The sequence below is a fragment of the Syngnathus scovelli genome, chromosome 20 (assembly GCF_024217435.2).
Source record: "Syngnathus scovelli strain Florida chromosome 20, RoL_Ssco_1.2, whole genome shotgun sequence".
NCBI classification, from domain to species: Eukaryota; Metazoa; Chordata; class Actinopteri; order Syngnathiformes; family Syngnathidae; genus Syngnathus; species Syngnathus scovelli.
Window position 1 is genome coordinate 6,501,546 of NC_090866.1, and position 27,243 is coordinate 6,528,788.

The following is a 27,243-nucleotide window of genomic DNA, read 5'->3' on the forward strand; positions in this document are numbered from 1 at the left end:
ACCTTTAGTTTTTCAGAAAATTAGACTTTTAAGTGCGTCTTATGGTGCAGAGAACTATAACTGCAGAGAATCTGCTTGTGGAAGTTTTTTGGTAAGAACTTAAACTCCTTTACTAAATAAAAAACAAAGTATTTCCCAGAGGCCGGAACAAAAGTAATTTTCTAGGCACTTTCTGAGATAAAGCCCTTTTTGGGAAGACTTCCTGCATGATAAAAATAGCAGCACTTAATAGTGAAAAGCCCAATGAAAAGGTGAAAAACAACTTTTGTTGTCAAGAGGTAAAAGTATGACTTAAAGATGATCTGTGAGTCCACTTACTCCATCACTGTTGAAATCCTTGCAGTGTAGCCTGCCCTTGTACATTTACAGGTCCATGTTCAGGGCTAAACTTGTCCATCATACTCCATTTGAAAAATATTGGTTAGAGAGACGCCAGAAAGGTGTGCTACTCCATCTTCACTTCTTTTGTTCATTGCACTGTAGTCACAGAAGCGAGTGAACTTTATATTTATAAATCATTTATTAAGGAGCAAATGCATTGCACTTAAAGGAAGTGCTCACTTTAACTGTAATTATTCCGGCAAGAGATACAGCATTGTTTCACATGGAAAACCCCTTTCTGTCTTTTTACTTGAATGTGCTCAATGATAAATATACTTAAAGTTTGTGCGCGAGTGTGTGTGCGCGTGTGCACAGAATGCTCTTACTGTTCATAAAAATAGCAACCATTGAGAGAGACAATGATTTGGATCCAGAAAAAAATATTTAGGAGATACACCACTTAATGTCACGATGCACTCTAGCGTTATGGGTACTGTATTTTTTTTTTTTTTTTGGGCCGCTGCAGCTCTGTATTGTCTTTTTTCTTCTGAATGCACTGTGAAATTTTTTTTTTGGGTCAATCTGGATCAGGGTATTGTTTTAAAAAAACGGCATGAAAATCAGATTTGATCTTGAACAGCAAAAAAATATGATTTCCAAATCCAGATCATTTTGATGCGAATTAAATTTTCAAACAACTTTTTTTTTTTTTTACAATAAACTGTTTTTATTTGTTAAATTCACATTATGTGCAGCAGCAAACTGGATCTTATTGAAACAATACAATTGACGGTTTTATAAAAAGAAACCAAAATTCATTTAAATTGCATGATTCGGAAAAATTAATTGTCCACCAAATAATCTAAACCCAACAAACAGAATCTGGGTAATTTCTCTGCCTTCTAAACACTTTTTTCACATTTTTTCAAATGTTTCATACGAGAGCAGGAGTGCCACAACAGGAGAAAGCAAACTTGCCTGTGACCTATTTTTTGATGAGTGGTACTGATTTACAAATAGTGAATCAATCTAAATCTCCACGAAATGCAAAAACAAATTTACCTCATCTCGCTTTAATAAGATTTTCTAAACACTCAACTGGAATTGTTTTTGAGATTTGAGGTAATGGTACCAAATTAGCACATTTGTTCTACAGCATTTATCTCTAGTTTCTGATACTCATACAAAAAAATCACATTGAGTAAATTAAATGCATTTCACATATTTGCAATCTCATTCAGTCCCATTGACGGTTATAGACGTCAAATATATTAACTGGGTCGGCAGTGAATGAGTTCATCAAAATCCATATGTCATTTAAGAAAATTCTTAGTCAAGTAATTTTAATACCAGAATTTTATGGTGATTATCAGACAGCATGTTTGGTGGACACAGATATAAACTTTGAGGTGCGCCTCCTCTTAGCACACATAACTAGCACCTTTAGAAATCCATTTGAACCTGATAATTATTGCTTTGTTTACTTCATTCCTTCGTTTACACCAGAATTTGTCGCTTTAACCTGTGCTCTCGCAGTGCAAAGTTCAGCTATGACAAAGAAAACAAACTCGATTGACATACACTCAAACTACACAGAAATCATTTTAACAATTTGTCCAAATAGTGGTGACACGTAAAACAGCATTTTAAGGCAGTAATAGTACATCCACCCTTCTGAATTTTTAAGAGATGCACAGTTTTTGTAGCTGAAATTCCCTACATAGAATTGTGCAACATTTAGGCAAAATGATGGCAAAACAAGATATTATTGTCGTTGGTTCAATGAAATCTTTGTGCAAATTTCTTATAATATTGCTTGCTACTGTGAAAAAGAGTCAAGGACTTCTATTTAGAAAAATATCAGTGTTGTATATTTTAAGAAATATTTCAATTGAAAATTTGTTTGACATGAAGTTTCAGTCTAATGTTTCAATAGAAAATATAACTTTTGGAGGCTTCCTCCATATATAACAACACTGAGTAAACCCTGTTTCCGAGTCCAAGAAGAAGGAAATATGAATTCTTTATGCACTGTGACACTTTGAAAAAATTATGGGGAGGAAAAAAAAAAAAAAAGTGTGCATTTAATCTTTTGTTTTTTTTAAAGAAGAAAACATTGCCATAGTGTGCAGGTGACGAAGTCATTAAGTTAAAAACATTGTTTTCAATACATTTGATATGTGTTCATTAGCTCATTTAAAATAAGAAAATAAGAGATTGCTATTATTGATTTTTTTTGCGTTTCTTGCTCCACTTGGTGCCCACAATCTTTTTTTCACGCTGTGTGCAGGTCCGGGAATCTGATATCAGATGTCCATTTCTTCTGAATCAAACCAGGTCCTATTTCAGTCAACACTTGATAAAAGTTCTGTATTTGCCGTCATCAGACCTGAACACCTGTATTGTGAAGATGCAACATCTGGCATCTCATTGTTTGAATGCTGCTCATCAACTTTTTCTGATGGTCCACCTGTCTAATACCCAACCTCATGACATCCCTGGAAGACACAACAATACATCAGTTCATCAATTTTTCATTTTGTAGTACAGTGATCCCTCGCTACTTCGCGTTTCGTTTATTGCGGCTTCGCTAAATTGGGGATTTTTTTTTCCAAATTAAAAAAACTTTTAAAAGTCAAAATAAAACTTCTAAATTGAGGAAACGTGTCTAACCTTTAGGATAACGTAGTATTGCTCTAAATGTTTGTTTACATTCCTTTAGAAGTCTGTTTTCGCGTGTTAGCACAATCGCGAATTAGCATCTTTTCGCTAACTCGTTAGCCTGCCCAGTACTTCTTGTCGGTGACCGTACTTCGCAGATTTCACTTATCGTGGATGGTTTTTGGAACCAATTATCCGCGATAAATGAAGGATTACTGTATTTCTGAAATTCTTATAAAGATCCTGATCAGTTGAATTAGATGTGTTGCCTTCAGGAAGACATAATGCAGAACACTGGACTCCGAAGATCAAGATTGGTGACTCTTGGTCTACTTACTCAGTTGACATTCTGGCCACAGATTCCAGGGAAGTGTAGCCAGCTGCTGTAAGGTTGTCTCTGTACCGCTCCATCTTGATGGATATCAACCAGTCTTCCACCGAGTTGGGTATGCTCTGATTAGTGGAGCGTTGACTAAATGGTCTGTGGGATAAGCAACAAATTCATAAGACTCCAATAGTTACTAAAAATGTGATGAAAATAATTTGATGTTCTTCACCTTGTAGAAGTTCCAACTGGTGTCTTCAGTGTGTTGGGGTTCCGGATCATCTTGTCAAGAATACTGACTATCTGATCAAACTTGGGACGCTCTCCTCTGTCTTTCTTCCAACAATCCAACATAAGCTGATGCAAGCCCGGGGAACAGTCTATGGGCGCTGGAAGACGGTAGCTCTCCTCTAGAGCTTTTATGACCTGGAGATTGAAAACTGCCTTGAGCTTCTGTTACACGGCCAGATTCTCATTTACAATCCCGACCTGACTGCAGAGCTACTTACATCTTGATTAGACATGTCCCAGTATGGTCTATCTCCAAAGGACATGACCTCCCACATGACAACACCATAACTCCACACATCACTTGCAGAGGTGAATTTATGGAACTGGACAGCTTCTGGAGCAGTCCATCGTACTGATATTTTTCCACCCTGTTCAGAAGAATATAGTTGAGTGACAATTTTCCAACGAGATATGAATGCTGAAAGATATTTTCTTTTTAACTTTCCCCGTTGGAGGTCGTCACAGCACATCGCCTTTTAAGTATCTTCTGCATAGTCCTCGCTAACCCCTAACTGCCTGTGTGTCTTCACAACATCTAACTTATTCACTGCCAGCCCAGTTACAAATTGACGTCTATAGTCGTCAATGGTAGTGAATGAGTTAATGACTAGCATTTTTTTTTTTTTTGTAACTGATGAGGCACTTGAATGCATCACAAGACTACTGACGACTGGCAATTGCTTAAATTGACTTACGGTGGTTGAGTAGACAGATTCAGGATCATCATTTATTATCCTGTAGAGGCCAAAGTCAGACACTTTACACACATGATTGCTGTTGACAAGGATCTTTTGAGCGGCCAGACTTCGATGGACGTAACCCATATCGGCAAGATATCTCATCCCTGCTGCTACGCCCCGTAGCATCCCGACCAACTGAATGACTGTGAACTGACCGTCGTGTATCTATGCAGAGAAAAACAAGCAATTATTATTCCTTCCTGGGAATTTGAGATACTCATGATACTCACTCTTAGGAAGGCATCTAATGAGCCATTCTCCATGAACTCTGAAACAATCATCACTGGTTTTCCTGCAGAAAGATTACAGTCCGTACATTGCTTGGCACAAAAGAACATACAAAAAATAAAATTTACTTAAATTTAACCCAATAAATTGTTAATTTGAACCAAATTATAACCAACCCAAAAATTGATTGAATGAAATAATGAGTAATAATAATAATGAGTGTAAGGCAGCATTTCACACGTTACCTCTTGTTACCACTCCCTCAAGATGGACAACATTGGGGTGGTAAAACTGTCCCATAATGATGGCCTCACACAGGAAGTCTTTTTTCTGCTTCTCTGTATGACCCACTTTTAATGTTTTGATGGCGACTGCAGCGTCCCGCTTTCCAGGTACTTTTAGCCGTCCACTGCATACCTCCCCGAATTGTCCTGTATGGCATGGAATATGGGTTTAAAATAAAGGACCAGTAATTTGTGACTCATCTTGATTACCGTAAATTTCGGACTATAAGCCGCGACTTTTTTTTTGTGCAAATTTTGAACCTTGAATCACGAATTTTAGCTGGTGCGGTTTATACAGTAATCCCTCGTTTATCGTGGATAATTGGTTCCAAAAAACCACCCGCGATAAGTGAAATCCGCAAAGTACGGTCACCAACAAGAAGTACTAGGCAGGCTAACGAGATAGCGGAAAGATGCTAATTTGCGATCGTGCTAACACGCGAAAATGGACTTCTAAAGGAATGTAAATGAACATTTGGAGCAATACTACATTGTCCTAAAGGTTAGACACGTTTCCTCAATTTAGAAGCTTTATTTTGACTTTTAAATGTGTTTTTTTTTAATTTGTAAAAAAAATCTGCGATGTAGTGAAGCCGCGATAAACGAAACGTGAAGTAGCGAGGGATCACTGTCGTCCGGTGCGGCTTATAGTCCGAAAATTACGGTATATGGTTTCCATCCATCCAGCCATCCATCCATCCATCCGATGGGAGGACTCACCTGCTCCAATAACCTGTTCAATTTGAACGTAGGATGCATCCAGCTCCTTGGCAAATTGATGAACAGCTCTGTTTGAGTCGTCATTGGTTGCAGGGTCAATATATGTTTTGGTGCCTGGAAATTTAACTGAATAAGAATATTGGATTTAGCAGTAACATCAGATCACCTATGGCAGTGGCGTAGTCCTTTCTTTCTCAAATCAGCACTTTGCTTTTGGGGAGGCTTTCTGAAGTGGTGTCTCCAGGGCTTTCATTAGTGGGTGGTGTATCAGTGTTTAAAAAAAAAAAACTTTGCTGAGAAGCAGCACTTAAAACCAAGGAACCTGTCCACACACACTCTTCTTTAAACTGTCTGGCTTTATATGTTTTGTTAGGTTTCATACCCTCCTGGGAACATTATTTTTTTATGGACAAGTACCGTTTATGCACTCACATTGAAAGTAAAGCTCCTCGTCTCCCTCTTGATCCGCTTTACTGTATCCGCAGTGCCTGCAGTAGAATAAGAAGAGAAGGGCGCCATCAGATATTGCAGAGAATAAATAAACATATTTAATTACATCAATGTCAATGCAGCAAATAATAATTCGTACTGTATTTTAGAAGATGTACAACTCAATACAACTCATTAAGAGACGTTGGTGGGTCTCCGATGAATTTATATTTGAAAATAATTACGCCCATGTAAAAAAAAAAAGAACTGCCAAGATTGCCATCATAAATACTTCATTAAAAAAAAAAAAATCCACTCTTGGGCCCAATTTAAAAAATGTTTGCGTGTTTAAAAAGTGGTGCAAACTTAATTGCTCACACAAACCAATGAGGAAGCTGATCTTCTAACTTGGTGCACCCAGGATTAAGATGAAAGTACAAACTACAGACAGAAGTCCATGCACAGAATAATTTATGAGACACATTGCATGGCTGATTTTTATTAAAGATCACGTCTGAAGGGCTAGTGCAAACCGGCACTGTTGTGACTAACTGCTTGTGAGGTGTAGCAAAATGAAAGGCCATCAGACTAACCAATGTTCATAAACATTCTTAAAATGCCATACACAAAAGTTATCAAGACATAATGTATTTTCAGTAATGCAACTTTAGAGCTTTTGAATGGGATGACTTGGAAGCATTCACGAGACAGAGTCTTGCCATATTATCTGGGACAAAACGTGAATCAACTCTGCATTTCCTTGCATCTGGGTCATTTCAGTGCAAGGAGGGAATCGTTGCTGCAGTTTTTGAGTGTGCTGGCCCACATTTTCAACACGGCTGTGTAAGATATATTCTCATGCTGCATATTTTGCACGCATGCATCGCACTGTAATATCTATATATATCTATATATACATACATATACACATATATATCTATATATACATACATATATATACACATACATACACACACACATATATATATATATATATATATATATATATATATATATATATATATATATATACACACACACACACACACACACACACACACACAAATATATACACAGTCATCCCTCGCTACTTCGCGTTTCATTTATCGCGGCTTCACTACATCGCAGATTTTTTTTTCAAATTAAAAAACAATTTAAAAGTCAAAATAAAACTTCTAAATTGAGGAAACATGTGTCTAACCTTTAGGACAATGTAGTATTGCTCCAAATGTTTGTTTACATTCCTTTAGAAGTCCATTTTAGCACAATCGTGAGTTAGCATCTTTCCGCTAACTCGTTAGCCTGCCCAGTACTTCTTGTTGGTGATTGTACTTCGCGGATTTCACTTATCGCGGGTGGCTTTTGGAACCAATTATTCGCGATAAACGAGGGATTACTGTATGTGTGTGTGTGTATGTGAAGTGACTACAAGAATTGTGAATGACAGAAAAGCCAATCCGACTCACAAAAGTGGCGAGTCAGTGGAGCTCGAGAGAGCATACCTTCTCCCGATGATAAAGCCAAACACCATGAACACCAGGATTATGGTTCCTGCCACTGCTACCACTGCTATGATGATGACAGGGTTCTGCTCGCTGGAGACAATTGCAGCTGATAAGAGGGACACGCACAAACAAACAAACATGCAGAAAAATAGAAATGCTCAGAGTTAACTTTTTTTTCCACAAAGGATAAATGAGGAAATGCACATATTTGATGACACAGCGGAAATAAAGTGTGCAATGGTAGACCTTACCGGTTGCATCTTCCTTTGTTGTTATTTCTAATCTGGGCCCAAAAGTTTCATATCCTTTCTGTGTGAAGGCTCTTATTTGGAAAACATAGGCTGTACTGGGCTTCAGATTGTTGACAGTTGCTGATGTGGATTTGGCCCTTACTGTAGAATAGGTTCGGTCCTTCTGATCCTGGTAAAATGAGAATAAAATCAAACATTTTCGAATTCGGTCAGACAAAATATAAAATTAAGATCCGAGCAGTAATGTACAGTGTAAATTCACGTATAAAAATATGAACTCAAAAGATTCTTCTATGTTTCAGTTTTTAGCTTCATTAAACGATATTTTTCAATCTTTATTTTCAAAGCTTTTAATTAGGATTCAGTCAATTCCATGGTGCTCAAAAATATGATAACAAAAAAATAAAAATAAAGAGAATATTTCATAAACTGTGAAGTTGTTGGGTGGCCATCCGTTCAACACGATCCATCAATCCATTTAAAATATTATGTTAATAATAATAATATTACAAATATTTTATTTTAAATATCTTATTTTCACTACCATCTACATTTTGACATTTGAGGTCTTATTTTTTCAGCTGCATGTTTTATATTTTCAGATTCACATCTTATTTTTCAGTTTCAAATCATTTTTTTGTTGTTGTTGTTTCAAATCGTTTTTTTCCCCACTTTTAGATTTTTCTATTTTCCATTTCAAAGGTTTTTCAAGTTACACACTTTGATCCCGGATGTGGCGTGGGGGGCTCAACTGAGAGGGGCGTGGAATCATGAGTGGTGCCAGTGACAGTGCCTTCGGGTAACATAGGAACTAAAACAAATAAACAGGAACCAAATAACCCAACATTTACATACACCATATTCATGACATATTCCAGACAAAAATTGGGGGATATATTTTTTTTTCTAATGCGTCATGGCAACAATTGAAAAAATGTATTTTTATGTTTGTGCTAACGTTCTGTAGTACCTTTTGTTAAGTGTGTTCATCTTTTTTCTCTCGTATGTTTATAGTTAGTAGACTCGACCCAAAGCATTAATAATTCGTCTTTCTTTTTTTTTTTTTATGGCCAACTTGCTACTCCATTCGAATTGCCACAGTATTTACAGAAATATGAAGTACAATATAAATAAAGAGGAAAAATTGACCTACTTTTTTATAGTATTTGATTTCATATTCTGTTATGGCCCCATTGAGTTGTCGGGGCTCCTGCCATGAAAGCTGGACGCTGCGCTGCTGCACTTTCTCCTTGATGACCTCACTGACCAGTGATGGTGCAGCTGAAAGAAGAACATGATTTTGTTCCTAGATCCTCTTGGTCTGTTTTTACACCAAATAAGAAATGATCAAATGATTAAATATCAGTCCTTACCTGCTTGTCCAGTGGCGATACGAACTGTAGCAAACAGCCTTTGCGTGCGGCTTAGCTCAGACACTCCATTGACAGCCTCCACCTCAAAAGTGTAGTTTGCATGGGCCAAGAGATCAACGATCGTTACGTAAGTGTCTACTAATTGAGACTGTTCAGGGAAGTAGGCGACATTTGGCCCACACGGTTTACACTCTTCAGTTTCCCAGTTACAATGCTGGCACCGAACCCTGTATGTGACATCATTGCGGCCACCAGTGTCGACCGGTGGACTCCACTCCAGGGTAAGAGTTGTCTGGTTGATGTTGTAGACTAGATTCTGTGGCGCCGAAGGAGGTCCTATCAGGAGTAGACGTCCAAGACATCAGTGTGAGATTATTTTAGATTAAAGTATTATAATTATTATTAAAGTATATGGATGTATTTTTTTTCAAAAATTTTAAAAAGACGAATGCTAATAAAAATTGCTAGCGGTGTTTTTGAAGGAGGTCCTATCAGGAGTATACATCCAAGAAGTCAGTGTGAGATTATTTTAGATTAAAGTATTATAATTATTATTAAAGTATATATTTTAGAGTATTTTTTTTTCGAATATTTTAAAAAAGACCAATGGTAATAAAAATTGCAGGCGATGTTTTTATTTTTTTAAGACAATTTGACATTTTAGTTATGACACAAATTCGATGCAAAATGTTGTCTTCGCAGGCCAAATAAAATGATATGGCGGGCCGAAGGAGGTCCTATCAGGAGTAGACATCCAAGAAATCAGTGTGAGATTATTTTAGATTAAAGTATTATAATTATTATTAAAGTATATATTTTACAGTATTTTTTTTCAAATATTTTAAAAAGACGAATGGTAATAAAATTGCTAGCAATGTTTTAATTTTTTGAAGACAATTTAATGTCATTTTAGTAATGACACTAATTCGATGCAAAATTTTGTCTTCACGGGCCAAATAAAATGATATGGCGGGCCGTATCTGGCCCCCGGGCCTTGGGTTTGGACACGTATGTTGTAGAAGGAGAGTGCAAGGTCGTATCGCTGTTACATTCGGAACCTAATGCTGTATTTTCAGCCACGTTCATTTCCTTTACGTATGCCGAACAACAACCAGGGCAGACTTACTTGTGCAAGCGAAGAAAGGAGGGTCAGTGAATGCTCTGTAATAGCCGTCATCACATTCACAGCGCCGGGAGCCCTCGTTCTCAGTAAAGCTGTGCAAGGGGCACCGAGAACACAGTAGGTCCTGGGAGGAACTTTTGTAGTACCCACGCCCACACGCTGTTGATCAAAAGAAACAAAACAAGAAAAAGTCAGAACAACATGGGGATTTAACTGTGTGCTTACATCTCTCCCTGATTATGAAAAGAAAACGAAATCAACTCACGTTCACATGCGTCTCCTTTCTGATGAAATCCTGCTTTGCATATGCATTTCCCAATAGGCACAAGCCATTCCCCTTCAGCACTGCAGTGCATCTTGGGAGAGTTATCAGCCTCTTCCTCCGCATCGCTAACACATATTCCCTCGACCTCCACTAGGGAGGAGAATTCCGATCCTGTCGTGGTGTCTGGAAATATGGCCAGGTTCTCGATGATGGACCAGCACTTCTTGTAATAGACTTTGACAGAGACCAGGGCAATGCACGCCCCTACATCTTGAAAGGCTAGGTAAAAGCCCTGCCTGGATAGAGGGCCAATTATGCGCACTTCAGTGTTGAGTTTCATCTTCCTCTCACCGAGATCGCCCTGAGTGAAGCTTTCATCTGCTGCAATTGTGTCAATTTTAACATACTGGGTCTCTTGCATATTCTTACCCACCTCCGAATCGGTTTCCTGGTAATACAGGTTGAATGTCTCCTTGCACGTTCCCACCATACCAGGTAAACTATTACAATCCCTTAAGGTAAATTTTAGTTCCACAAAAATTCTTTGCGCATTGCCCTTTGCGATCCAGTTAGTCCGAAGCCAGTTATTCTGATTGGGCTCCATGACTTTGCAGACCTGGTATGTGCGAATGGGTGTGTAGCTCTCATCCAAGCCGCTGATCTCTTCCCACTAAAAAAAATAATAAATAATGGAGGTGCAACAATTAATAAATTATTCAACAGAAAATATTTTTCTTCTTTATATATTTTTTAATTTATTTTTCAGTTTTTGTAGTCCTACATGTAAACAGACTTATTATTTTGGTGTTGAATCAAAGCAAATCATTTGCAAATATCTGCTTTTACCCTGGAAAACAATAACTTGACAATAACAAAATAATAAATGTGTGCCCATTTGGAATGTTGGTGTAATAATAATAATAATAATAATAATAATAATAATAATAATAATAATAATAGCTAAGCTTAGAATGCATATTGAAAAATGACTTTTCGCTCTTAATACCAATTTATAATGTTACAAGTCAGAATGTGCACACTTACCCCATTGGGAGGATAGGAAATCCACTCCAGTTCTGTTTGCTGTGCCTTGGTGTCCAACAGAACCACTAAAAGGACCAAGAAGCAGGTGGTTACATATCACTAGGAGCAATTGAGGTAGGTACGTACACTATGCAGAAGATAAGACATTTTTTTTCAAGTAAAGGCTATGCTGTAAAAAAACAATTGAGTCATATTTACTAGATTTTGCACTCAGCAATTCTTACAAGGAGATTTGTGAAAACTTTACTAATTTTTGAAGAAAATAAACAATAAATTTACTCAAGAGAACTGGCCACCTGAGCCATGCCACTCTTTCGGCGCATTAGTATATGAATGACTTTGAAAAAATAAACTAAACTAATACATTTAATCAAAAACTAATTTTTTGAGTGAAAACAAACTATCCGTTTATTTCCTAGTATGTATGACTCCAAATTTTTAAGGTTGCATGAACAAGTGAGTTGAGTCCCTTCAGCATTTATTTGCTATTTTAAAATATATTTGTGAATTATTTTCTCTGCAGCCCTATTTATCGGTGAAGCCCCCCTTTAGCCTAGGAGAGAGAAAATAATTCGAGCCATCCCTGATTGATCGTATCCTGCCTTGCCTTGATCGACTGCTTAATTTTGTATGTGTCATTTTATTATAATCACATGTAGCTTTTCATGGCCTTAATACCTGTATGAACCCGAGCCTGCTGCGAGTCCCTTTCAAAATCCAAGGCAAGAAAGGAATGCCATACAGCAGACAGACTCCTCGGAGGAAAACCCCCTTAAATGGACCACTCGCTTGCAACACGCATGCTAAAACCATCGATTCGCTAACATCACCTTGATTAACAATAACGATTGTTAGAATAACCTGTTAACTTATTCACTTTAATTTAGACTATTATTTGCAGTGACTAAAAAAAAAAAAAAAAAAAAAAAACACCGGAAATTAGCCGTGCAGGGGCAGACGGCGTTAATCTTCCCACACACCAACCTTATGATTGAATTAAACATCTGCATTTTTCATCAAATCCATAGAAAGACAGAATATAATATATTATGGTGTGCGACGCGTTTCCGATTCTCCGGCCAGACGATGAATGCGATTAAAAGTAACAACTTAAAACTTACCTTCCTTTGCCGTTAGTGCGTCCCCGAGGTTTACTAAAACACATAAATGAAGGTAAAATATAATCCACGGCAAAGAGGTGAACACGGAGAGCATGCTGCAGCCTTGGTTGTCAATCTAAAGCCGAGTAATTCGCTTTAGCACCGACGGTGCTTTCCATACGGAGCCGACCGGTGTTGTATGTTTCAAATTGTGTTGTTCCTCACAGAAACAGCGCCGTGCTGCTGCTGCTGTTGGGAAGGAGGGAGACACTGGAAATGGTGATAGCAGTCGCAGACAGATGGGGGAGTTGTCCAATTATAGCCTTGGAAAGAAAATGCGTAAGGGAGAAAAGTGGGGTGGGGAAAATTGAGATGTTTTGGATTTCGCCAAACAAGGACGCGGTATCTCTGTCTCAAAATTTTGTGGGTCTTTTAAGGGGGAAAAGCTAGAATTTGTGGGACGTGGCAATCTTGACAACGTTGAAAATCCTTACCGAAGCGATGTAAAATGTGAAAATCCTTATGTAAAGTGTGGAATGTTGAACGCCTACAGATAATAAATGGGACAAAAAAAAAAAAAGTGATTTTTTTGGCACTTTGGAATTTTTAAGTTGCAACGAGTTGAATCAGGCCAAAATTGTAGAAATTAGAGGAGAAAACAAAATAAACCCTAGTTTATTATCCCTGTGAGTGTAAGACACAGGTGTCAAACTCAAGGCCCGGGGGCCAGATACGGCCCGCCTCATGATTTTATGTGGCCCGCGAAGACAAATTGTGCATCAAATTCGTGTCATTACTAGAATTGCAAATTGTCTTCACTTTTAATAATAGTATTTTAATATTTGACCAGTTTTTACTCGTCTGATTTGAAAACGAGTTATTTGTCAGTTTGTTTTATAGCTTTTACTGTATATAATATGAGGCGCTCATACATTTATTTGGGTTGACAGTCATAATGGCCCTCCAAAAGAAGCTATGACTACAATGCGGCCCATGAAAAAAAAAGAGTTTGACACCCCCTTACACTGTAAGACGACAGAAGTGAACAACCGATTCTTTTAGTACAATTTACCAACGTAGAAATGTACATTTCTTTATTACAATCAACAGTACAGTAATGTACAGTACAATTGCACAGTCTCACCATGAGATAGAGCAGCGTTCAGACTAAACAGGCACATCTAAAGGCAGTTAAAAAAAGAAAAGTGTGTAGGAGGTCCAAAGAGAGCCATAAAAACGGCAATATTCACCTTAGACAAAGTCTGTTCTATGCAGTTAAACTCAATGCTATTTGTTTCATATGACACCGAACTTCAAAATGTAAGGCCAGTTCAAACCTAATAACAGCCTGCCTTCTTAATAAAATATCAAAAACAAAGTACAACACTTATTAAATGCATCACGCAATTCGTATTAGAAGTATAGTGATCCCTCGGTACTTTGCGTTTCCTTTATCGCGGCTTCACTACATCACAGATTTTTTTTTTCAAATTATAAAAACATTTAAAAGTCAAAATAAAACTTCTAAATTGAGGAAATACGTGTCTAACCTTTAGGACAATGTAGGATTGCTCCAAATGTTCATTTACATTCCTTTAGAGGTTTTCGCGTGTTAGCATGATCGTGAATTAGCTTCTTTCCGCTAACTCGTTAGCCTGCCCAGTACTTCTTGTTGGTGACCGTACTTCGCGGATTTCACTTATCACGGGTGGTTTTTGGAACCAATTATCCGCGATAAACGAGGGATTACTGTATTTCATTTTACTGCAGTCTGAGGGTATAGGTTATTATATACAGTAACTGTAATAAGGCAAAAAACATGGCATGCTTCCTGTCAGTGGTCATTCAAAGCCAAAACTAAATTGTGGAAGGGATACTCATTGGAACTTTCAAGTACTAAATGCTCTATGTGGAATAGGCCATCAACATAAAATTTTCCAAATATGTCATTTGTGTGTAATTAAAAATAATCATTTTTAATCCCAATTCAATAACTACACTTCACCACACTATTCACATATTATTTTGGCACCATAGTAGGCAGATTTTCAAACTTTAATATTTAATCTTCATATTTAATCTTTATTTTGTCTCGTCTTCCTGCTTACGGCAGCAGCAAGTTTCATCTACCATCACACTTGTAAAGTACACTGTGCCTGTAAATCAGTGTAGTTATTACACATGAACTTCCATTTATGTAGCTATTCTCATTTTTCATTTATGGTTAATTTTGGATAAAATACACACACACACAACTGGATAATAGTTAGCAACGACACCCGACAACCACAAGGTGGCCAAATCATCAGCAGTAACTATTTGATAGGTCACGTTAGCTAGCTAGCTAGGCTAAAATGTACCGTTTAGTGTGGCTGTAGCTCAAATAACATCGATTAATGTGGAATTTTCTTATACCACAGTCCGATGCCCTTCGCAAACATAAACAGCGCTTGGTTGTATACGCCTCTTTGTGTTGCCCGGCAGCTGAGGAAGAAATTTGAAGTACTTTGGTATGAGATCAAGACAAGCATCGCGAAATTTTTTGATTCTCCAGTAGTAAATAATAGGATTGAGGGCTGATTTTAAGTAGCACAACCATAACATCCATGTGCTGACTTGAAAAAAACTGTCTTTGTAGTAGAAGTCATCACTGAACGTCGATACGAGACTGTAGGCAGTGAACGGTGCCCAGCACACTGTAAACGCTGAGAAGAGGATGAGAATGGTGGCAAAGGCACGTGTCTTAAAACTCACGTCAATGTTCATCTGAAAGGGTTTCTGCAGACTCAGCAAGCCTAGTTTGCTGGCTTGGCTCAGGCACGTGCTGTCCGGGTGGCTATGGATACGAGCTGTGTTGTGACGGATGGTGTTTAGAATTCCCATGAATGTATACAACATGACCATGAAGGGTATAAAGAAGAAGACTAGCATTAAAATCAATACATAAGCATGGTATTCTGGTTGAGCGCTATAGCCAAAAACACACTGAGGCGCCCTTGGGGGGATCTGTAGGCGAGGGGAACCAATAGCTAAAGGAAAGGAGAAAAAAAAAGCAACTCCCCATGTGACTAGTATAAGTACTTTGGCACTCTGTGGACTCAGCTTATCTTGCTTCTGGACAATAATGAGAAAGCGGTCTATGCTTATTATAAGCAGAACAGCCACTCCTTCCATTAAAAAAAGCCAAAAGAACATGGCTGAAATCCGACAGAAAACATCCCCAAAAATCCAGTCAGTAGTCATGACAGTAACTAGCGTAAATGGCATGTTGAGAATGGCAAGCATCATATCTGCAAACGCAAGGCTCGCTAAGAGAAGGTTAATAGCCGAGCGCATGGATGATCTCTGGTAGACCATCAGGCACACCACCATGTTCCCTAATAGAGCAAACAGCAAAATTCCGACCATAACAAAGCAAAAGAAAACCTGCAGGGATAGACTAATGCCGTTAAAGATCTCTGGGGTCACGGTTGTTGGCTTAGGATTTGGAGGCACCTGGGAGCCAAGGGAATCGTTCGCCATGAGGATGTTGTCTCTCAGCGTTGCGGAAAGCTTCAGGTGGCCCATAATGAGGCAGCAGAGACTGGTGTCCCCTGCCAGTAGAGGAGGAGGAGCAGCAGAGGTGTGAACTCGTCGTCCTCAAGGGGAGCAGGCATCATCACTGGTGAGCACATAACACTATGGAGGCAAGTGGTCCAAGCTCAAGACAACATGTCTTCATTGTTGCGACCCTACAACATACACAGAAATGCAGAGTTAACAAAAAAGCAATTTCAATTAAAAAATCAGTTTTCATTTAGAACCACTGATTTAGCATGTAAATTTTAGTGCCAATTGATAGGTTTTTTTTTTAAAATACATTTTAAACGATACAATGATTTCCGATGGAGAAATTGAGATCGCTTCCTTCTGTGACGTAGTCAGGCTGATGCGTCAAATCAAGCAGTAGACAGAGGAGCGAGCAATGATCGGGGAATCCGTTGCAAAATAAGCACTGCAAGGATAGATTTGATTTATTTTTATTTGATTTTATTAGATTTTATTTCTATGCTTGACACTAAACAGGCACTCACCGCTTCGCACAATCAGTAAAAGGTCCTTCTATTGTTTTGGATAGGAAAACGAACGGTCATTTTTGTCTTATAACTTCTTTTATTCTTAACATATTGACAAAACACTGTTTTCTTCTTTTATTCCAGCTGGTTTTGCTTATTAAAAAATGTCACGTACCTAGAAGAGAAGTTTCACGATTTAAGAGATACCACTTCACGTTTTTTTTTTTTTGCGGGATCAAGACGACAACAAAGTAATTAAATCAAAAGACTGTGGGAACCAATTAAGCCTGCACATATAAATGATCTTCCACTGACCTGATAAATTCTGCCATGTCGAAGCCAAGGAAGAAACGTGCAAAGCGTCGGGGTTCTTCAGCAGCTCATCTTCCCACTCCCAGCAAACGAACAGCAGGCAGATGTTAAAACACCTAAACGATCATCCATCGCTTAAATGAACCGCACCAGTTTTGCCGAGACTTTACAGAAGACATCTCCGCGAGCCGTGGCAAAGCCTTTTTTGTTAAGGCCTCCGCAACTTCAATTGTCCATCCTCTTCACAAGCTTCAAGATCTGCTACCCAGAGGTTGCCTCCTCCTCTTCTTCTTCTTGCACTACATGTGTAATTCTTCTCTGTCGCCCTCCTACTTTCTCTTACGCCTACTACGCTTCTTAATAAAATACAGTATATTAAAATGCTGAAACTATGGAATTAATCTTAAATGCGAACAGAGAATTAAACAGAGACATGTTATAAAATTTGTCAGTCTTGGAAGGTCGCATCTTAATTTGAAAGGGAACATTAGAAGACTTTGTCTTTGCTGTTTACATTACAACAGTTTTTAATATTTATTGAAATTAAATGTAGTTTCATTGAGTTTTCATTATTTTTAAAAACTTTTTTTTGTATTTTGTTACCTTCCCCCTAATTTGATCTTTTCTTTATTTTGTCAGTTTTAATAAACAATAAAATTGCCTGCAACATTTACATTCATTTTTGTGTAAAAAAAAAAATCAGTTTGTGAGCCATCTGAAAACAAAATCAAGTTTCACCATGTTACGATACCACACTGTAATGGAGTTATTCGACATCAGAGGTTTATTTTTATTTCATGTCAATGTGACTATTATATAATTTTTGCACACTATTGCAATAGTACTTTGTTCAATTCATAATTTTTGTCTCACAAGACACATCTGTGTCAAGGTGTTTTACAGAAAAAGATGTATACAGGGTAATCAAAATAATTCAAATAAATATTCAAGTTCAACGTCCTAGTTGAACACAAACTTGTTCCAAATCAATTTTGTTCATGATCCACTCCTATGAGGCCTTCAATTGTTTAACATTTGAAATCTGCGGTGGGATAATCTGAATTTGAAAGGGAACGAAAAACTCAAGCAAAGATTTAGTCTCTTCCAAGTTCAGAGAATATTCTTCTGAAATTCTCTGTGATGTCCATGTTTGAGGCTGATTCTGATGGCTGCTAAGAGCCTTGAGAGCCTCTGTGAGGGTCAGTTTGCCGTGAGGAATGTTTTCCACATTTGCTAGGCCAGGAAGAGTGAACTTCATCGGACGGGTCTTTGATTGTCCATCCACAGACACTTCCTTTAGTGACTGAAAACAGAAAGACAATCTGAATGAATGGACATATGGAGAATTAAATAAGTAAACATTGCATGCATTTATCAATTGTTTATACAGTGATCCCCTCGCTACTTCGCGTTTCGTTTATCGCGGCTTCACTACATCATGGATGTTTTTTCCAAATTAAAAAACTATTTAAAAGTCAAAATAAAACTTCTGAATTGAGGAAACATGTGTCTAACCTTTAGGACAATGTAGTATTGCTCCAAATGTTCGTTTACATTCCTTTAAAAGTCCTTTTTAGCACCATCTCGAATTAGCATCTTTCCGCTAACTCGTTAGCCTGCCCAGTACTTCTTGTTGGTGATAGTACTTCGCGGATTTCACTTATCATGGGTGGTTTTTGGAACCAATTATCCGCGATAAACGAGGGATTACTGTATATTGGCATCTTATATCGGTCATCAGTGATATTGACAACACAGGTTTAACTTTGTAGTTCAAGAGGTATGAAAGTATTTTATGAAGGTCGAAAAGTTATTCAGCTTTTGCCAACACGTTCAAGTAATAGTACTGACCTTAACGGGACTTGCAGCTTTATCTTTCGACTCCACATACACCGACTTCAAATTTAACAATAAAGGGTCGTTCTTCTGGTGGACAGCACCCGATGAAATCTCAGCTGACAACGAATGACACGTTCTCAGTTTCACATAAACAGAAAACACGACGACCTCAAACCAGTAAACCTTAATACGCTTACCTTCACCGGGATCAGTAGTGGTCGGGTGAGTGAGCTTGTGCCTTGGTGCAGATCGCGGCTTTTCTTTGGAGATTTCTCGCACAACCCTGTTTTCTAAATTGAAATTTCGGAACATTCGGACGACCCGTGCACCCATCTTACCCAACTGTCTTGTTTGGTCTTCACTAATGGACGGTAAAACAATATTGAATGGTTTGTTATCGCCATCTAGTGGATCGGAGTTTTTAGTCGCGTAGGAGGATTCTCACATTGAATGAATGAATAAACAAACAAATTAATTAATTAATAAATAAACAAACAGACACGTGGACGAATAAAAAGATAAATAACATGATAATATGGGACTCTTAAGGATAAGTAGTTCTAATAATGGAGTGATGGATGCTATTTCATACACACTTGTTTTGAAACATACAGGACTGTCTCAGAAAATTAGAATATTGTGATGAAGTTCTTTATTTTCTGTAATGCAATTAAAAAAACAAAAATAAATTAATAAAAGGCTTGCAATATTTCAGCTGACTTGTAATGAATCCAGAATGTATGGCTTTTTTTTTTATTGCATTACAGAAAATAAAAAACTTTATCAGAATATTCTAATTTTCTGAGACAGTCCTGTATTCCACTAATCAGGAAAGGAGAAGGAGAGGGACAAGGCAGGCTGGAAGTCGTGGGATCAATTGTTTTATCTTTTTTTTTATTATCTATGATTGTCAAAGTGATTTCTTTCCATGTCATTGTACTGAGTAGAATAATGGTGCCCTGAGGAGATGCTCTGCATGGAAGTAACTTCACCTCATCAACACCACTTTTGTTCTTTAGACCACACACTTTCAGATTTTAGAATCGCCAATTCTTAATCAATTCATGAATTATGCCCGTTATTCTTCAAGTGAAGAGACAGTTGACATATGTTGAGAATCAGATTTAAAGCAGAACAATCACATGATGTTAACACTGTATTTGAGAGCAGGATGAGTAAAGGTACAGTAAGATCAAGCAGTCAATCATAAGGATGGTATAAAAACATCTCTGGGTGTAAATGCTTCGACCCCTGTGAAAGCGAGTCAATAAAACAGCTAGTAGAAAAAAGAAAGTGGCAGTGTTCAAGAGAAGAAACAATCTTATTGAAGAGGCCGTGCTAGAGGTGCGTTCACTTCCAGCTGTCACCGACATATGTACTTCTTTGAATTTTCGGCCTTTCACAAAGCCCCCCTTTTTGTTTTTATGGCTGTCCGCATATTCTATAAAAGCTTGCGAGTCTGTATCTCCCTCTTCTGGACTGTCCTCATATACACGCTTAGATGTCCTCTGACGTACTTTCTTTTCGCTTAACTCAATCTGCGTAAAAATGTCAGGTAGAGTCTCGGAAAGTTTCTCCCCGAGGTTCATTTTCTTTCCCATCTTATCCTTTCCCTGTTTCTTCGACAATGTGAACATCTTCTCAATGACCTCCTCTGTTTTCTTTTTATCAGAGAACTGGAGCAGGCGTTCTGCCGTCTTACGAAAGCTGTCGGTATTTAATACCTTTCCGAGAATGTGACGCTCCATCTGCTGAAAAACTGGCTTGACATGCTGGAGATTGTCCTCCATCATATTGACATATTCCTCAACCTCCACAGGTGAGCTGTCTGTTGGAGTAGGTTTTTTCTCAAACACAATCTTCTTCTGGTCCATCATCACCATGGCAAAAATCGGTTTACTGACAACTTCTCCGGTCAGTAGATAAACTGTATAAGTGTGATCCTTAGTGGTCAGGTGAATATCCACTCTCTGGTCATCACCACGTAGGTTGAAGTTCATGAGAGTCACCTCGGGTCCAAAGAAAATGTAAGCTACTCGGGTGTGAGGATATCTTAACGGAATTGTCACGTTCACATAATTAGAGCCGTTATATGGATACCCTCGTGGATAAGCCCAGTAGCCTACTATCCCTCGCTTACTGTGACCTGTGTCATCCATCCAGAACATTTTATATTTGTCTGTTCCATGAGATATAAATGCTCCATAAATTCCATCTTCTTTTATATCCTTGAATGGCAGTTCAGTATTGTGAAAGAACGTGCTCATAGCCCTGGATGGACTATCGGGTTCCAAATAGATATGGTCCACCAGAAGTAAAAGTTGTGGGTGAAGGAGGAGAACATTTCTTTGGAAGCTTCGGATTTTCAGGTCTGGATTATAAGCAGAATGTCCTTCCCCGCGAATGAAAACCATTCCTTGTTTCTCCATGGCTGCTTCTATTTTGCCATGAGCATCAGCAGCAGGCCCCATCTTGTATTTCAGCCATTTTGAGTCACAGGCTTCTGTTACCTGGCCAGCCCATGGCTTAAAACAAGTTCCTGTGAGGGCTGGACCAAATAATACTGCATTATTCAACAAAGTATATTTGGGTCCATACAGTGCCTCAGTGATGAATGGAAATCCATTGGGCACAAAGGTGAAAGTGTTCTGATCAGGGTGTTCATGGCCAGCATTGAAGTTCCTCCAACCTTTGATCCATTCTTTATATTTGTTCTGGTGAACAATATCAAAAATTGCACGTCCCCCCAGCTTCCCTGATTTGAAAGACAGAAAGGAGCGGTTTGTGCCAGTAGGTAAAGCACTGCCATAGGTCACCACACCCCAGTCTTCAAAATAATGTAGCTGAGAAGTTCCAAAATCTGATGGAGGCCTCGGAATAAGGCCTGGGTCATACCTGGAAAAAAAAAAAAAAAATACAATTGAAAATGAGAGGTTAAAAAAAGATTTGAAATAAATAAATAATTAAAAAAAATACATCTAAAAAAATTATATATATATATATATATATATATATATAGATATAGATAAATTATCATATATATAAATATAAATAAATAAATAAATTAAAAATATATATATATATATATATATATATATATATATATATATATATATATATATATATATATATATATATATATATAAAAAATAACTGATTTTGAAATCAGAGACTAGTAATTGTTCAAATATAAAAAAAAAGAAGAATGATAATTCAAATTGCTGGCAATATCTCTATTTTTTAAAAGTAAAGACACACACACACACACACGCACACATTCCAAAGCTCACCAGATAAATTCTGTGTGGAGAGTACACCATCGCTGGCCTTTGCCAACTTGTCCAATTCCGTCTGTCACTCTGTTTTGATGAATCAGATTGGCCAGCCAGTTCCCACTTCCATTACGCATTACAAAACGGTCCAAGAAGACCAACTGACTTTCTGGTCCGTAAAACCAGTTGTAGTTGGAATCAGCAATGGCAACAGTTCTCTGAAATCCTAAAATAAAATAAAATGGAGATTATACAAGTTTGATGTGCATGATACAACAACACAGGTTGAAAACTAAGCAACAAAATGACGGTGCGGAAATTACCAGGAAGGATGGTCCTGTATAGGAAACTGAAATGTTTTAGAAGCCAAGGGTGATCAAAGTGGCTAATGGAAAAGTGTCGCTGCACCAGAAACATGTACTGGAACAGAGAGCGCGTTGTATAGGTCCCATAGGCCACTCCCTCATACAGGGATCCGTCTGTGACATCATGAAGAAGAACCATAGATTTCTCCATGATGGACAGGACCTGCTTTGTCCACAGGTAAGCCTCCTGTAGATAACCTTGAAAAAAAAAAAAGCAATTTGAACAAAAAGCTATTTGAACAAAAAGCCTTTGGAGCCTAACATTAAACTGTGAATTTCACCTTCAATTGGGTCTTGCATGTACATCGACACAGTGTTATATTTGCTTTGCTTTTCGGCAGTATTTGTTTTCTGTAAATATTAAACCTTTGAAATCCCAAAGAAGTACTTTTCCTGTTATTTTTCCAACTACATTAAATATGTGAGAGAATAAGAGTTTGCAGAACGTTTATATATATATATATATATATATATTATATATATATATACATATATATTATGTTATATAACATAACTAATTTTGAAATCAGAGACTGTCCAAATATTTAAAAAAAGAATAATAATTAAAATTGCTGGCAATATCTATTTTTTTGTAAAAGTAAAGACAATTTTGAATTCTAGTATTGACACAAAGTGGATGCACAATTTGTAATTTGTAATATATGATATAAATAATTTTGAAATCAGAGACTAGTAACTGTTCAAATATTTTAAAAAATGAATAATAATTAAAATTGCTGGCAATATCTCTATTTTTTTAAAAGTACAGACAATTTTGAATTCTAGTATCGACACATAAAGTGGATGCACAATTTGTTTTCACGGACCACATACATGAATTAGGCGTAGACAGGTAAGTTTTTTTTTTTTGCCACTTTTAAATCCTGTATGCTAAAGAGACATAAACACATTCCTACTAACCTTGAGTCATATAAACCAGGCTTCCTGTGAGCAAAGCCACACAATTAGTTGGCTGATGATTGTGTAGGTATTGAAATCCCCAACCACGGCTATAGGATTTCTCATACATAAGATGAGATATCTTGCCGATCACCTGGAGAAATCGCTCCTGCTGATCCTTGTTCAAGTATTCAAACAGGAAATCATAAGCTGTGGCAAACCCAACCAAGGAGTGTGCCACAGGAACTTCATCCCAGGGGGCGTCTTTTACCAACCTACAGGACAGAAGAGATTTTTTTTTCATCAACACAGCAATCAATCACTTTCTTAAGGAGTATTTGTGACTTCCATTATACTGCAAGGGACTATTCATAATCACATGATTCACATCTGTAAGTTTCATTTCCTATCACTGATGGGAACAGGCTTTTGCAAACAGCTGTGAAACACATTTCCATTTTTTGTGTCAATACTAAAATTGCAAATTGTCTTCACTTTTAAAAACTACAGATATTTCTTGCAATTTCTATTACTATTAATCACAGTTTTTACTAGTCTCTGATTTCAAAGCTAGGTATTCATCAGTTTGTTGTGTAGCTTATACTATATATAATATTAGATGTTGACAGTCATAATAGCCCTCTGAAGAAAACTATGCAGCTTACGACAAAAATTACGTTTTAAGACAAATTTTAACAAAAGTTATTTGTTGACGTTTCATTGTGTTTGTACTGCGATCTTTGACTGAGCTACCCCCCCCTTCCCCTAAACACATCTGTTCACTATCTGCCTTATACGGCTCGATTGACTAACCCAACAACACATCTTAATAACATTCGGAGTTTCCCAACACAACGTTTTTGCCATATCAGATTCAGACGGGTACACGCTGTCAGAACACAGTGTGGCTATGAATGGGTGTGTGAATAGACTTTGTGAAGTGCTTTGAATACAGTGGTGTTGATAAAAGCACTCCATTTGACATTCATACATTGTGTAATAAATAAATGACTAAAACACAAGTGTCAAAGTCAAGGCCCGGGGGCCAGATACGACCCGCTACGTCATCTAAGATGGCTCGCGAAGACAAATTGTGTATTAAATTCATGTTAATTCCAAAATTTCCAATTGTTTTCACTTTAAAAAAAAGAGATATTGTTAGCAATTTTTAAAATAATTTTGATTTTTAAATATTTGATTTCAATTTTTCATTTCGAAATATTAGAACCGTTTTTATTAGTCTCTGTTTTGAAAACTAGTTATTCATCAGTTTGTTGTGTAGCCTATACTATATATACATTATAAGACGTTCATACATTTAATTGGGTTGACAATTTTAATGGCCCTTTGACGCAAACTATGACTATGACGCAGCCTGCAACAAAAATAAGTTTGACACCCCAGGATTAAAAGCATAATACACTGACACACCCAAAAAAAACCAACAACCCACAAATCCAATAAATTAAATAAATAAAGATGATGAAAATGTACCAACTAGGCTGAGCTGCCATCCTCTCCATGTAGTCTTTGACAAGATCCAGTGCTCCAGCTCTGTGTGGGTACAGCAAGCAGAACATGGACAGCACACCCAGGTTGTTTCCATAAACCTCATTCCATCGGGCACTGAATTCTACCGGGCTCCAAGGTGGCAGGTACTCTTCTGGGTGTTCAAGCATGGCTTCCCCAGCTTGGCGAATTCTTCTAGCCATCTCCCTATGAGTGCTTCCGGCTGCCATCTGAAGCTCTTCTATGTCTGCCCGATCGAAATACAGCATTGGGTGGCCATTGTAGTTGCCTCCCATGAAGGGGATTCCACCACTTGGGTCCGTTGCAGTCGGAGGCAGCCTGAGCAGCAGCAGCAGACTTAAGAGGAAGACTGTCGGGGCCCCACGAGTGTGGGTTCTCATCGTCTCATCAGACAGGGGGCTGCGACATTGCCGAAGGAGTTTAGCTGAGAGAGGGAAAAGATTGGAAGAAGTCATACTCTGCACAAAAAAAGCTCCACATTCTCGGAATAATGTGATACAGCTGTTGACAACTGAGCCTTTCCAACAGAAATAACCCATTATTGAGCACAAAACTTGCCACGAACCGGCCGTCTGTCGATGTTGTGTTCCCCAAATCGATTATCATATTCATCATAAGACAAATATTGATCGAGGTATGACCAGATAAGTCTGAAGTAACATGACTCTGTTCAGCAGAAGCAAACTGCTGTGCTTCACAGAATTATTAGTCAGCCCTCTGTTTTCAAGTGAGTAAATTCCATGAGCTTAGCAGAGCTCTTGGCAATAGCCAGCTGGAAAACTAGAAAACTGAAAAACAATTTTCTAATGCCTAGATGTATTCTGTCCCTTAGTTTTTCCATCACATATCATAAGTTAAGCTATTTGCCTGCTTTAAAAAAAACAATATAGTTAAATAAATTGTGTGTGCTGGACCCACACACAATTTAGAGTGCTCAGTTCAACTACCATGCATGTTTTTGGAATGTTAAGGGAGTACCTGGAGAAAATCCACGCAGGCACTAGGAAAACATACAAATTGCATACAGGAAGCCCGCAATCCAATCCATGACCTCTGCACTGTGAGGCAGTGATTCATCACGCCGCCCACACTAGCAGTGATGTGCAAATAAAATATTTCAAATAAATCATGATTTAAAAATGTAAAAAAAAAAAAATTACCCCACAACCTTCGTTTGCTAACATATATTTTATATAAAAAAATAATAAAACATACTACATACATATATTTAATTAAACAGTGAGTTGTTTTGGCATAAATATGAATCGTAAGAATAAGCAGTTCATAAAACGGATGAGTGGCTGAATAATAATAATTAATTATACGTATAATAAAACAAACATCTACATTCACTTAAAACCATTTTGAATAATTATTACTAGGATTTAATTATTAGTCACATTTTTTTGCAGTTTTATCTTAGCACTTGAAAGTACAATGGCGACAACGAATTTATTTATTCCGTTTTTACAATGTAATATTAATATACTGATGTCCCCCATGCACATAAGGAAGTGGGATAGTTCGTCGCGACCCAGGGGGTCTATTTTGTACGTTTGCAAGAAAACTTAACCATCGATATGGTTGATTCTGGAGTCCTCCGTGGAAAACTGGAATGAACGCCAGCACGTCTCTCTAATGGCAATAATATCCTAAACGATCATACAAAAGTAGCCTTGTTCCTCCAAATTAAAGCTCTGAAGGAATGCGTTTGCGTTCACCTTACCTGTCGGAGGAAATGTTCATCAAGTTTATTCTTGTCATTTCAAATCATTTCATCCAGCGATGTCAAGGTGAAGAAGGAGGTTTATGGACTAAGAGCAGTACAAAGGAATGTAAGGGCGAGGAAGGAACAAAATGCTCCTAAGTGTAGTTGAAAAAAAAAAGGGGCGGGGGAAGGGGAGACCTTGGGTTCTTCAGCGCCCCCCGACCCAGCGGATACAAACTCTTGTACTGATTCAAAATGTCTGACGTGGTGGCGGTTTCAGAAAAGGTTTTGAGAATGTGGATCTAAATTATATGTTTACCTGAGTATTGCACCTTATGCAACAGGTGTCAAAGTCAATGCCCGGGGGGCTAGATACGGCCTGCTACGTCATCTTAGGTGGCCCGCGAAGACAAATTGTGTATCAAATTCATGTCAATTCCAAAATTTTAAATTGTTTTCACTTATAAAAAAATAGGGATATTGTTAGCAATTTTTATTACCATTCATAATTTTGATTTTTAAATATTTGATTTAAATTTTTCATTTCGAAATATTTGAACCGTTTTTATTAGTCTGTTTTGAAAACTAGTTATTCCTCAGTT

General features: G+C 37.7%; 4 protein-coding genes across 6 annotated transcripts; all 4 read right to left on the minus strand.

Moving 5' to 3' along the window:
• Positions 1–1,647: 1,647 nt before the first annotated feature.
• On the minus strand, positions 1,648–12,948 carry epha7 (eph receptor A7). Of its 2 annotated transcripts, none has more exons than XM_049757926.2 (17): positions 12,682–12,948; positions 11,561–11,625; positions 10,517–11,186; positions 10,255–10,410; positions 9,129–9,464; positions 8,909–9,036; positions 7,756–7,924; positions 7,502–7,610; positions 6,003–6,058; positions 5,571–5,684; positions 4,812–4,997; positions 4,569–4,630; positions 4,294–4,503; positions 3,817–3,966; positions 3,540–3,733; positions 3,320–3,463; positions 1,648–2,819 (listed from the first exon to the last, which is right to left on the minus strand). In XM_049757926.2, the coding sequence occupies exons 1-17, from the start codon at positions 12,773–12,775 to the stop codon at positions 2,705–2,707; spliced, it is 2,958 nt and encodes a 985-aa protein (XP_049613883.1). In that variant the 5' UTR covers positions 12,776–12,948; the 3' UTR covers positions 1,648–2,704. The 2 variants fall into 2 exon arrangements, with proteins under 2 accessions (XP_049613883.1, XP_049613882.1); XM_049757925.2 differs by having other exon boundaries at positions 5,571–5,696.
• A 779-nt stretch (positions 12,949–13,727) lies between these two features.
• Positions 13,728–17,334, minus strand: gpr63 (G protein-coupled receptor 63). The gene is made up of 2 exons (XM_049757938.2): positions 17,031–17,334; positions 13,728–16,391 (listed from the first exon to the last, which is right to left on the minus strand). Exon 2 carries the CDS (start codon positions 16,225–16,227, stop codon positions 15,070–15,072), a length of 1,158 nt encoding a protein of 385 aa, XP_049613895.1. The 5' UTR covers positions 16,228–16,391; positions 17,031–17,334; the 3' UTR covers positions 13,728–15,069.
• Positions 17,335–17,788: 454 nt separating this feature from the next.
• ndufaf4 (NADH:ubiquinone oxidoreductase complex assembly factor 4) lies at positions 17,789–19,244 on the minus strand. Its single transcript, XM_049757939.1, has 3 exons — positions 19,064–19,244; positions 18,879–18,982; positions 17,789–18,330 (listed from the first exon to the last, which is right to left on the minus strand). The coding sequence occupies exons 1-3, from the start codon at positions 19,197–19,199 to the stop codon at positions 18,037–18,039; spliced, it is 534 nt and encodes a 177-aa protein (XP_049613896.1). The 5' UTR covers positions 19,200–19,244; the 3' UTR covers positions 17,789–18,036.
• Positions 19,245–19,734: 490 nt separating this feature from the next.
• Positions 19,735–26,826, minus strand: dse (dermatan sulfate epimerase). 2 transcript variants are annotated; one of them, XM_049757928.2, is made up of 6 exons: positions 26,660–26,826; positions 24,898–25,357; positions 23,425–23,678; positions 22,462–22,701; positions 22,157–22,364; positions 19,735–21,761 (listed from the first exon to the last, which is right to left on the minus strand). In XM_049757928.2, exons 2-6 carry the CDS (start codon positions 25,311–25,313, stop codon positions 20,015–20,017), a joined length of 2,865 nt encoding a protein of 954 aa, XP_049613885.1. In that variant the 5' UTR covers positions 25,314–25,357; positions 26,660–26,826; the 3' UTR covers positions 19,735–20,014. The 2 variants fall into 2 exon arrangements, with proteins under 2 accessions (XP_049613885.1, XP_049613886.1); XM_049757929.2 differs by lacking the exon at positions 26,660–26,826 and having other exon boundaries at positions 24,902–25,044.
• Between the last annotated feature and the right edge of the window lie 417 nt (positions 26,827–27,243).

Coding starts and splice junctions, on each gene's coding strand:
- epha7 (XM_049757925.2), bottom strand. CDS start 12,775: ATGCTCTCCGTGTTCACCTCTTTGCCGTGGATTATATTTTACCTTCAT. Junction 7,611..7,755: donor AACAAAGGAAGATGCAACCG/GTAAGGTCTACC, acceptor CCCTCTTATCAG/CTGCAATTGTCTCCAGCGAG. Junction 3,734..3,816: donor GGGACATGTCTAATCAAGAT/GTAAGTAGCTCT, acceptor TTCAATCTCCAG/GTCATAAAAGCTCTAGAGGA.
- gpr63 (XM_049757938.2), bottom strand. CDS start 16,227: ATGGGCCACCTGAAGCTTTCCGCAACGCTGAGAGACAACATCCTCATG.
- ndufaf4 (XM_049757939.1), bottom strand. CDS start 19,199: ATGGGTGCACGGGTCGTCCGAATGTTCCGAAATTTCAATTTAGAAAAC. Junction 18,983..19,063: donor CACTACTGATCCCGGTGAAG/GTAAGCGTATTA, acceptor ATTCGTTGTCAG/CTGAGATTTCATCGGGTGCT. Junction 18,331..18,878: donor AAGCTGCAAGTCCCGTTAAG/GTCAGTACTATT, acceptor TTCTGTTTTCAG/TCACTAAAGGAAGTGTCTGT.
- dse (XM_049757928.2), bottom strand. CDS start 25,313: ATGAGAACCCACACTCGTGGGGCCCCGACAGTCTTCCTCTTAAGTCTG. Junction 22,702..23,424: donor CCTGGTTTATATGACTCAAG/GTTAGTAGGAAT, acceptor TTTTTTTTCAAG/GTTATCTACAGGAGGCTTAC. Junction 22,365..22,461: donor ATACAGGACCATCCTTCCTG/GTAATTTCCGCA, acceptor ATTTTATTTTAG/GATTTCAGAGAACTGTTGCC.